Source organism: Symphalangus syndactylus, chromosome 5 (genome assembly GCF_028878055.3).
Source record: "Symphalangus syndactylus isolate Jambi chromosome 5, NHGRI_mSymSyn1-v2.1_pri, whole genome shotgun sequence".
Classification (NCBI taxonomy): Eukaryota; Metazoa; Chordata; class Mammalia; order Primates; family Hylobatidae; genus Symphalangus; species Symphalangus syndactylus.
In genome coordinates, this window is record NC_072427.2 from 48651952 (window position 1) to 48663817 (window position 11866).

General features: G+C 39.8%; 1 protein-coding gene across 2 annotated transcripts; it reads right to left on the reverse strand.

The window, feature by feature from the left end:
* Positions 1 to 536: 536 nt before the first annotated feature.
* On the reverse strand, positions 537 to 11372 carry POLR2M (RNA polymerase II subunit M). 2 transcript variants are annotated; one of them, XM_055278383.2, is made up of 4 exons: positions 11081 to 11372; positions 8692 to 9336; positions 5881 to 6085; positions 537 to 3567 (listed from the first exon to the last, which is right to left on the reverse strand). In XM_055278383.2, the coding sequence occupies exons 1-4, from the start codon at positions 11191 to 11193 to the stop codon at positions 3424 to 3426; spliced, it is 1107 nt and encodes a 368-aa protein (XP_055134358.1). In that variant the 5' UTR covers positions 11194 to 11372; the 3' UTR covers positions 537 to 3423. The 2 variants fall into 2 exon arrangements, with proteins under 2 accessions (XP_055134358.1, XP_055134359.1); XM_055278384.2 differs by having other exon boundaries at positions 8692 to 8865; positions 11081 to 11322.
* Positions 11373 to 11866: the final 494 nt, after the last annotated feature.

Here is an 11866-nt window from a genome sequence, read left to right on the forward strand (position 1 = left end):
ACTCGGGAGGCTGAGGTAGGAGAATCGTTTGAACACAGGAGGCGGAGGTTGCAGTGAGCCAAGATCACACCACTGAACTCCAGCCTGGGTGACAGAGCGAGACTCCATCTCAGAAGACAGAGAAAAAAAAAAAAAAAAAAACCACACACACACACACACACACACAATGAACATCTACTATATAAACATCATATTGGCTAAAATTAAAATCTGGCCACACCAAGTGTTGATGAATAAGCACTCTCATACATCATGGAAGCAGATGTGGGAATATAAAATTTTAAAGGTGTGCATACCTTATAACTGAGCAATTCCACTCCTAGGTACACATCGTATGGAAACATGTTTATGTACACAAAGATGCTCACTGAAGCATTACTTATAATAGCCAAAAAGTGAAAATCTCAAAGTACTCATCAAAGTGGAGTAATAACAGTATTAATGAAATGGCACACTATACAGCAATGAATATGAATGAAACACACCACGTGACATGAATCTTATATGCAATGTTGAAAGACACCAAACACAACATATAGTATTATTCTATTTTTATGTAAGTCAAAAGTGAGCAAAACGTAAACCATATTGTTATACACATAACTGGTAAAATAATTATTAAAAGGACAGAGGGAGAATTACCATTAAGTCAGGATAGTTACCTCTGGGGGAAACAGAGTGTCAAGAGGGGACACACAGAGATTTTGGAGTGCTGGCAAGACCTCCTCTGCATCTAGTTTATGATTACACAGCTGTTGCTTTACCCATTAAACTCTGTTTTAAGTACTTATTTGTAAGTTATATTTCACAAAATTTAAAAGAACAAGGGAGAACCTGTGTACTACCAAATATTAACACCAATTAAAGCGGTAATTATTGACAGTGTGGAAAAAACAGAAGGCCCAGAAACTGGCCTAAGACACAAAAGACACATAAGAATTTAATATTCCATAAAAATAGCATTACGAATCAGAGGGGAAATAGTTTCCCATACTGAACCAATTGGTAAACTCTTCGAAATAAAATCAAATCCCTACCTTATATAATATACCCAAATACATTTGAGATGGATTAAAAATTTCCTTTTCACCCCACACTTGTATTGATTTAGTTAATGTATATAAATAAAATTTAAATTCCTTTTAAAGACAGGTGTAAAAGTGAAATAAGAAAATACTAGAAGAAAATAAGGACATTTATCCATTCTTGGATTACAAAAATAGTTTCAAGCACATACACAAAGGTAGACTCCTAAAGAAAACAACTTCTACACTGAAATATCACAAACTATGTTAAATGACAAATAAGGCTAAAAAAAGTTACAATATATGACAAAAGACGGACATTCTTAAGAACTTATAAGCCACAAAAAGAGCAAATTCTCCAAGCAAGTAACAGAAAAAATATGAACAAGCAATTCTCAAAAGAATGAATATAGCATGGCCAATAAACATGAAAAAAAACACAACCTTCACTAAGTAATAAAAACAAATACAAATTTTAAATGTAGTCCTTTTCTGTAATTATTCAACTTGCAAAGATTTTATGTAGTAATTTTCAATTCTGAGCGTTGGATATATTGCTAATGGGAATGTAAATGAACATGATCTCTGCAGTGAGTAATATATATAAAGATTCTGAAAAACACTTTCACCTAACAATTTCATTTCTAGAGTGGTATCTTCTGGAAATAAGTCATTTTGTACAGATGTGATTAAGATGTTAATCATATCACCATTTACAGATTACATTATAATAAATAATCAAATTGCTGAATAGGAAATCAATCTTAAAGTTATGGTATACCCATGAAATAAAATATCCTACAGCTGTCTAAAAAGCAAAATATTTAATATGGGAACATGTTGACAATATATAGAGCAGACTACAAAGCAATGTACATTACGATTTCATTTTTGAGAATATAAATGTATAACTACGCATAGAAAAATAAGCAAAAACACAACATCAAAATGTTAACAGAGGTTATCTCCCTAGATGGTAGGATTACAAGGAACTGTGTGTCCAGGCACATGAACTCTTCCATATCACCCAGCTTTCCAGAAATAACATCAAATTTTACGCTGTGAAATCATTTACTATTCATTTTAAGAACGAAAATTAATGAGAATCTTAGGTCAGTATACTTTTCACACTTGCTTGAGGGGGGTAAGGAATGAAAGCAATAACTACACCTGGAAGCAAATGTGAACAGTCTTTTTCAAAAAGAAAAAGTTGTATTTAATTAAGTCCCGGTAAAACACCACCTTAGCATTTGAAGTTGTTCTAATTAGTATTTTATTCTTCAACACTTTTAAAGACTCCAATATATTAGGCAAAGAATTTTTTGATAATGTAAGTTAATTTCTCTGGAGACAACCATATAATCCTCTAAAATGACATGAACGTTTATATATGAGACTGAAGTTTCTGCAGTCTATATATGCCTCTTTGTGGGGAAAAAGTAAAGTACTGACAATTCAATTGTAACAAAAAAAAAAAAATGCTTTCCTTACCAAACATTAATGTTCTGTACATGAACCTATCATCCGTGACAGCAAGGAACTCAAGCCAGGTGATGCACAAGCCTTCACCCAGCTCAGTTAGCTTGGGCTTCTCCTGTACCAGATTTGCCTGAAGTAACATGAGGTTATTTAAAAAGACCTCCACCTAGGTTGCAGTGAGCCGAGATCGTGCACTGCACTCCAGCCTGGATGACAGAGCAAGACTCCGTCTCAAAAAAAAAAAAAAAAAAAAAAACACAAAACCAAACAAACAAACCAACAAAAAAAACCTCCACCTTCCAGCATCTACTCAAAAGGGAAGTCCTTCCTAATCAGAAGAGAGATAACATTCTTCCTCAGGGAAGACAGAAAAAGGAGAAGAGCATTTGTTAAGCATTCTCCATGCATGTCTTCCTAGGTATTTCACATCCAATGTCTCAATAACCCCACGCAAACATGCACACAATTCTTTAGACTGCTCCCTTCATTACCCAAAAAAGAAGGGAACTATGTCTTCCTAATTGATTTTAGGTGCCTGGAACAACTAAGTATTTCACTGAAAGACATGTAATAAATGCTATTTGATAGGTAAGAATAAGGAAAAAAGCAAAGTTACCTCTTTTCATTTGGCTTAAAGAAAAAAAGTATGTTCTACTATATACTAAAATATCAGACCAATACACAATATATTGCAAAATTTTAATACCATGTGGTTAAACACATTATTCAAATATTAAACTTTTCAAGCACATGAAAGTCATCTTCTGAAAGACAAACTGGGCTTTTTTTTTAATAACTATCTTTGTGTAACTTTATAAAATTACTTCCCTCAACAATATCTGACACTGATCTTGATACTAGTTAGAAAGTCTGATGTAAGATGATGACATCTCAACGTCAGTGATTTAGGAGATTATCTTCAGAATTCATCAGAGGACCAATCGTCATCTTCATCCCTTACTTCTCGGTATCTCCCTGAAGACTTCCCTTCTGGATTATAATTCCGCATTTTAATATTCAGTCTTTCAGCTAATTTTTGCGCTGCGAGCTTTGCTTGCATCTCCTTTAAAACAAAGAGCAAAGCAAAAAGTTACACGTTCACATCTCTTCCTTACAATTTTTCAATGGGAAGTTACCTAGAATCAGCAACAAGAGGGGCACTGACACCTCACTGAGTGCTCCCTTGGGCAATACGAGCCTGATGGCTGTGCCCTATCAGACACAACTGGGTAATGCTTCTGACAGCCACCAGCCTGCTACAGTTGAAGCTACTGAACTCCATTAATATACAACATTGCACTGAAATACACTCCTCTATATAAGAAACTGAGTAATGAGCTTAGCACTACAATACTTATAAATACAGATGCATTAAATATGTGGGCACATGCACATGTATACACACTCACATAAAATTTGACCTATCAAATGTCAAAAATGACTAATGCTGGGGCCAGGCACGGTGGCTCACGCCTGTAATCCCAGCACTTTGGGAGGCTGAGGCAGGCGGATCACGAGGTCAGGAGATTGAGACCATCCTGGCTAACATGGTGAAACCTCGTCTCTACTAAAAATACAAAAAATCAGCCGGGCGTGGTGGCGGGTGCCTGTAGTCCCAGCTACTCGGGAGGCTGAGGCAGGAGAATGGCGTGAACCCGGGAGGCGGAGCTTGCAGTGAGCCGAGATTGCGCCACTGCACTCCAGCCTGGGTGACAGAATGAGACTCCGTCTCAAAAAAAAAAAAAAAATGACTAATGCTGTCTAGATTTCTACAACTGACAGAACCTTCTTCCCTAATAACAATCATGACTTCCAGACTTGGGAATTACATTTCAATGGCAAAATGAAAATCAAGAAATTAATACTAAAAAGCTGACCAGTCCTCTCCAAATAAAGTCCTACAGCAACTAGTATCCAATAAAAAGTCCAAGTAAATTTCAGACACCAGCAATGTATTTAAAAACTCCCAAGGACTTTACCACCAACTGATGGTAGGTGGCAATGTCATTCCTAATTCAGTTCTTCCCTTTTCTCATGCTTTCTTGAACTTCTTGATGTCCTCCTCTTCAAGCAATGAATATGGGTCAGTAAAAGTGGGAGCTATTACCACTACAACTTCTCTGCCAAAAAAAAAAATTTAAAAATGAAGGGTTTAATTCAACCTAAAAATATCTTAGGACGGGCGTTTAAGAGCTCAGAGACAATAAACACTTCCTCAATGCCACAGTCATAACTAGACAGTAATTTTAATGCACTGAGAGAAAGAAAAATGGGTTTTTTCAAAAAAAGCACCTTGAAAATGCCAATCCATGCCAAGGCTTTTATGAAAAGCCAAGGCAGATTAACGGCCTGTTTTGTTGTTTTTTTGAGACAGGGTCTCACTCTGTCACCCAGGTTATATAGAGTGCAGTGGTGCGACTGCAGCTCACTGCAGCCTCGACCTCCTGAGCTCAAGCAATCCTCCTACCTCAGCCCCATGGGTAGCTGAGACCACAGGTGCATGCCCCAATGCCCGGCTAATTTTTTGGTAAAGATGGAGTCTAGCTATGTTGCCCAGGCTGGTCTCGAACTCCTGAACAGCCTGGTATTATACTAGTTGGTACACTAGTACCTGACTAAAATCTAGCTAATCAATACATAGGAAGTGAGACAGGATACTGTTCTCCTGGAGGCTAAAATTATTACTAAATACTTCTAAACTTTTCTATTCCCCTATGGTCCTTCACACTTATTTTCTCCCATCCCATTATTCTGTATACAAACTCTCAACATACATGTTTAAAGTTCAATGCAAAACACATGGAAACAAGTGCTATGCAAAATTGATTAAGTTGCCAAAAGCAGGAGATATTTCTCTCTTCACATGGGCCTGCGGATTATGCTCTGAAGCAGTGTCTCACTGTCTGCTGGCTACACAACATTATCCTCCCACTCCTTCTATGCTCTCCCCTGTACTGCAGGAGATGGAAGCCTGGGAACTACATTCTCCTCATTCTCTAACAAGGGGTCTGGGTTAGAGTCCACCACTGAGAAGCTGTCACATGAGTTTTACAAGGTGAAAGGGAGAGATGCGATGCTACTACTATCCTAACAGGAACAGGCAGGTACATGAGCTTTAAGACATGAAATTCTACAAGTCTCCCCACATTTCCTGGCAAATCACCACTTTAATGTTGAAGGTAGCTGTGATCATCTCTAGCTACTTCCTGCAGTTCTAGCAACTTTGTGACTCTCTGAAAACTAGTGGCATAGATCTGAGCTCATGGAAGCACCTAATCCCCTCTATTCCATTCCTTCCTCCTTGAACCTGGAGTAAATTCTAGCTTACGTAAGCAGCACACAACAAACAGACAAGAAAAGAAAATACTCTAAATACCTCATAATTCTGTTTCTGCTGTTTCTGAAGTGCCAAGGATTCTTCAATGGAGAGCAGCTGCGTGGGCATATGGTGAAGTGGTAGAAGCCGAGCTGCTGTGATGTCATCAAGATGCTGCTTATCCCTGCGCCGCCGCTCTTCTGAGGAAATAGGAGACCCGCTCTTCTGACAATGACTAGATGAATCATTTTGTCGAAAAGGTAACCTGATGAAAGGAAAACTTGTGTTATACAATCAGACTATTTTATCTGTAGACACATTTAAAACATTCACACAAATGGCCTTTACCTTATCAATTAATTCTCCTCCAAAGGTAATAGTAAGTAATTTACCAGTATTCATTGCTCTAACAAATACGGGTGTGTTTGTGTGCATACAGGCTCTTTGCCTTTTCTTTCCTTATTCAAATCTTGTATTTCATCTGGAATTTTTTTTTTTTCCATTTATTCAAAGAACATTCGCAAGAGGGCTTATTGCCCAGTAGAAAGAAATGCACATGTAAAGTTTCAGTGCAATATAATACCAAAGGTACTGTGGCAGATAGCTCAACAAGATACACTGGAATATAAGGAAATGGCCAGTTCTAGTGGGAGACAGGGAGGCTGTAAGAAAAGCTTCGAAAAAGCTTTGAACAGTCTTGGAATAATAACTGCTTACCATGTAAATAAGGACAGAAGTGCATCCCAGCAAGGGGAGTGAGAGAAAGTACAGAAGGTAGACAGACTCAGCTTTTCTGGCTACACAGAAAAGACAGCTAGAAAGAGGGCTGGGAAGTAGGCTGGGCCCAGACTGCAATGAAGAGTTCTCCGTAACAAGTTCAGATTTCCATCTTACAAATTTCACTCTGGCAGCAGTGGAGATAGACTGGTAGTTAAGACTAGAGGTAGAAAAGGCCACAATTACAGCATGAGAGAGATGAGTTTTCACTTCGACAGAAGATGAAGAACAATTATAGAGATGAAGATCAAAGAAATAAGTAGGTCTTCATGGCTAGCAGATATGGAGATGAGAAAAATGGAAGACACCTTAGGGGAAGAAAACCACGAAGGTGTTGACACTATTAGGGAATATGGAAATTACCTTGGAAAGAAACAGCAGTTCCACTTTGTACATGATTAAGCTGAGGTACCTGGGAACACCCAAGTGATCAAGTTTCATGGTTAACTGGCTATGCAAACCTAAAGTTCTGGGAAGATGTGGGATAGAGGTGGACAGGGGTCAGCCTCCGGCATCCAGGTGATACATGAAGCCAGAAGAGTATGCAGAAGGAAGAGCAGAAAGGACCCAAAGGACACTACCTGACCCCACCTTCCAACCTCCAAGCCACTTCTCACATGGAACCCTCTCAATCCCTATCTGTCTATGGCCTAAGGACTCCTCAAAGCCCTGCCTTTCCTGTTCTCCTCTAACTTATACAGGAGGTTCCCTGTCTCTTAAACTTCCTGAATTCTTGGTAGCCCTCATCACTATTCCCTTACCTCTCTCCCACTCCCAGCTAAATGAACATAATACAGAACTGAGATTAATGTATTCTTTGTTTTATTTATTGACCAGATGATGGTTCTAGTTTTCTAAAATGTCATCCTGGAAGTGAAGAAAGATACCCCACTGTACACAAGAGATTACTTGATCACATTAGTGTAGTATAATCCTGATTTTCTATACAGCAGAAATAAAATGTTTTGAGGTTAAAATGAATGCTGGGGTAGAATTAAAGCCTAACAAAAAAGAAGCATGTTTTAGGTACTTTTCACTAGAGGTTTTCTGTTTTTCAAAGAAAGGTAGTAGTGATTTAACTTTGATGTTACATACTTGTAAATACAGTATAGGAAGGTACCAGTTACCTGAGTTGAATGTTACATTTGCTGGAAGTAAATAGCAATTATTTTCAAAAAGATTTTACTTTTCCTGAAATTTCAGAAACAAATTTATGGCAAGGAACTGGTAAGCAGAGTTTTTGCCTATCCTGCCTGAATCTATTTTCACAGTTTTTCAAACCTCTTCTCAGCTTCCTTCCCCCTGAAACTGTTATTATTATGTAGCTTAACTCTTCTCCAAGTGTGTAAACCTTGGGTCCTCATCTAGCTCTTAAACTCCTTGAAGAACATGGTATTGTATTACATTATACATGTATACATTACAGTCATGTTTTTAAACTTGAGATTTAACATCAAAAAGGCAAAGGAGTTTAAGAATCTTGACTTAATTGTGTCCCCACAACACCTGCTGCCTGCTTACATACACTGAGCATGCAAATAATTTTTGCTGGAAACTCATCAGCTCCTACAATTGCTTTACCCTTACTTCACAGACTAATCAGAGAGAGTACACTTTAATAGTGTACACTGTACACTAAAAAATGGTTCTGAAAAAAAGAAGTCATAATAAATTCTCTCCAACTCTGTGTTTATTATGAAATATTGGCTAAGCATCCTGAAATTTAATACTCCCCCATGCGCTATTTAAGATCTTGTCGATTATTTGGTTTCAAAACTAAATATTTTTCAACATGAATCTTCTACTCCAGCCAGGCTGGTCTCAGTGTTTCCACAACATGTTCTTTCCTAACTACAAGTAGTTCTCATACAAAGCCCACAGAACTTAGAGCATTCTCCTGACTTATTTAAGAGAAAAGGTCTTATTATATTGCCCAAGCTGGTCTACAACTCCTGGACTCAAGCTGTCTTCCCACCTCAGCCTCCTGAGTAGCCTGGGACTACAGGCAAGCACCACCACACCCAGTTTCTCATAACTTTTTGAGTTTAACAAATATCATGTTCCTGTTACAGGCCTGTTTCCGATGGTACTTACACATTGGTTTTAAATTTATGCAGCTGGGGCACTGGGTTTTTGGCTCGCATTTCTAGCACTTCCATGTAATGAGGTTTCTTCTGAGTCCCACTAGAAAGGCCTGTCAAGTTCTTAGTACTTGCGTTTTCTTCTGACTGTTGTTCACCTTGGTCTGCAATGGTGATCCTCTGTAACCTGTCAATAAACAGGTTGTCAAAGCTGCTGGAGGTATCTTCTGCTTGACTTGAAACACGATGCTGCGGGTGATGCTTACTAGCTTCAGATGAAGGTGGTACTCTGTCTCTGCTGCTGGAAGCTGGGCCCTTATTCACTGTGTACTCAACCTCTGAAGTCTCTTCATCACCTTCAAGAGCAGGACGTCCAAGTCCCTGGTTTTGTGAGGTTTGAGATGACTTGATGTTATCTACAGAGGAACACCCAGGAACTAGTGATGAAGTATCAAGTATCGGGTCAGAATTCTGGGCCTTATCTGTACCCACATGAACTTCTGCAATTGCTTTTTGCCTTAGCTTACAGTCTAAACTAACAGGATGAAACAGTTCACTTTTTCTTCTAACTTCTTCACATTCTGCAATGGCAGCTTTCAGTTTGGCAAAAGAGTCAAAGATCTTTTTACCTTTGTCGGGCAATTTGCAAATGAATTTTCTGTCAAATGGAAAAGAATACTATTACATTACAGCCATTTTTTTTAACTTGAGATATAACATTAAAAAGACAAAGCATTGTCTTCAAAGAAAAGCTGATTTTTAAGTCAAATATCTGATTTCTAACTGCACCAAAACAGGAATAAAACAAATAAAATGGTCATTATCCAAATAGCCCAAAAAACAAGGGAAATGCAGGAAGAATAGGGAATATATGCCTCATTTGTCTCAGCAAATTAGAATTTCGGCAAAAGTATTTTAAGCATATAATAATCACATAAGACATTCCAAGAACCAGAGTCATTAAAGTGCAATCTCCAAAATTTGGGAATGGGGTGGAGTGTGGGGATGGGCCTATTAGGTCAAAACTACTTTCATAATATTAAGATGTTATTTCCCTCTCATTTTCTCACATGGGTACAGTGGAGTTTTCCAGAGGCTACATGACATGTGATAACATCATTGTTCTAGAATAGAATGTGTGCTTGTGTATGCTTATGTTTTAAAGACTTCAGCTGTATTTCTGATAAGTAAATACATTTTGCTAGATAAAACACATAAAATAGCTCTTTGGGATGTCAATAATTCTTAAAGTACAACGGAGTCCTGAGACCAAAAAGTTAATTCACTGCTATACATTCAAAACCTGTTCTCACAAGGTCAAAACACGTGTCTTGATCTCAACCAATTATTTATTTGTCCCTTTTGCGGGATGACAGAGTTCCTTTTCTGATTCCCTTTTCTTTATACAATAAATGGAGAGAAAAAATTACACCTTACGTCCTGTTTTTTGACACTACATTCATCCCCACAATTTCAACTATTAACAACACTCTACAGCTGAAATTCCTGTTTTCCATATTTTTCCAGGCTTCTCTCTTTCTTGAGCCTCATGACTACTTCTCCAGCTTTTAAGTGTTTGGTTTTCGATTAACCAAATGTCTGTCCTGCTCTCCTCTCAACTCTGCACACCCTAAGTAAAATCAACCTTGGATCTATTCTTCTCCCTGAATTTTCCTATTTTTGCTAGTGGTCTTCCATATAGATTGGAAACTTCAGCCATCTCTGTCAACTACATTTAAATTAGTCCATGATTAAAAATTCTCCCAATCCCTTTCTAGCTCACTTTCTTATAACTGTCTCGTGGGGAGCCTCTCTGAAAATATCCTTCTACTGTCTTCTGCTTCTTATTCGTTCAAACCATCTTTTGCAACAAGCTGCTGAACAAAGCTGCCTAAAAAACAAAATCACTTTTATCACGTGGCTCCCTTGCTAAAATCCGCTAAATCAGCCAGCTGAATAAAGGTCGAACTTTCCCGGCCTAATAAACCCCTCTTCATATCCCACTCTTCCCATTTCCTACGGTGCCTGTAAGCATAGAATCCAGAGATGAAGCTGACAATTTGTTGTGGGTTAGGGGTGCGGGCGACAAAAGGGTTTAGAATGCAGACTCATGGAAACACCACAGTCCCCGGGTAATTAAAACCAACGAGGGGCTACTAACTCCCTGCAACGCTAGGTAGCCGTTCAGTCCGAGCCATCCTCGCAGGCATACGTGACTGGCCAGGAAGAGGCACAGCTCTGCGGCAGCAAGCCCTCCGTCCACTCGCCCGCAGGACTGAAGCGAATGTGACTGAGTCAAGGTCACCTTCCAGGGAAGGGAACAGAGTGCGGGAGGGGAGGGGAGCGCCCAGGGAGCTCGAGCTGAAGGAGCCTGGCGGTGACTCCGCGGGACGCCAGCTTACTCGTTGCGCAAAAGTCTCTCCTGGCGCTTCAACATTTCCCGCAGCTCCACCAAACTCCGCTGCCCCAAGTCCTCGGGAGCTTGGGGCTCGAAGCCGCGGGGCAGCAAGGACATTCTGCGCGGGCTGAGGCTGGCGCGGCGGCGGGCACTCGGCTTCCTCGGCAGGCCCAGCTGCTAGCGCCGGATCCGCGGACGGCGGTGACTCCGGGGCACGAGCGGGAGTCGCCATTTTCCCGGAAGAACGAGGTCTTCTTCGAGCCGAATCGAGCTTTATTGAAATACCGGAAACAAACACGGACAGGGAGAAGGGGGAGTCCGCAGGAGCGCTAAAGGGCGGAAGTTACGTCGGATGACGCCGGCGCCTCGGGTTGGCGCCTTTTCTCCTTGTGTGAGCATTCATGCGGTCATCTGCTGTTCATCGGTTTATACAGAGTGTTCAGCGCCGGCGTGACTTCACCAAGCACTATGTGTTAGTCAACAAATAGCCACGTCCTCTGTTATACTTGGGGTTTACAGAGTTGGCGGGGGGACGGGGGGAGGGAGAATCAAATTATAATATAATAGTAACTTTGGGATGGGCACCTGGGAAGGTATCTCTGAGAAGTGAAATTCAAGTCGAAACTTGAAAGATGAGTTGGCCATTAATAAGGTAGAGGAGAGTGCGGGACAGGATTTGGTAGACTCCGGCCTGTGCGTGGTGCCTCCTAACTCAGCTTAGCGATGTCCTGAAATTGTTAAAGTTGGAAGATTCCTTAGAATCAGCTATTCTTCTTGGGGCTCAATGCAT

Coding starts and splice junctions, on each gene's coding strand:
- POLR2M (XM_055278383.2), bottom strand. CDS start 11,193: ATGTCCTTGCTGCCCCGCGGCTTCGAGCCCCAAGCTCCCGAGGACTTG. Junction 9,337..11,080: donor GAGAGACTTTTGCGCAACGA/GTAAGCTGGCGT, acceptor TCCATTTGACAG/AAAATTCATTTGCAAATTGC. Junction 6,086..8,691: donor CATAAATTTAAAACCAATGT/GTAAGTACCATC, acceptor TCCTTTCATCAG/GTTACCTTTTCGACAAAATG.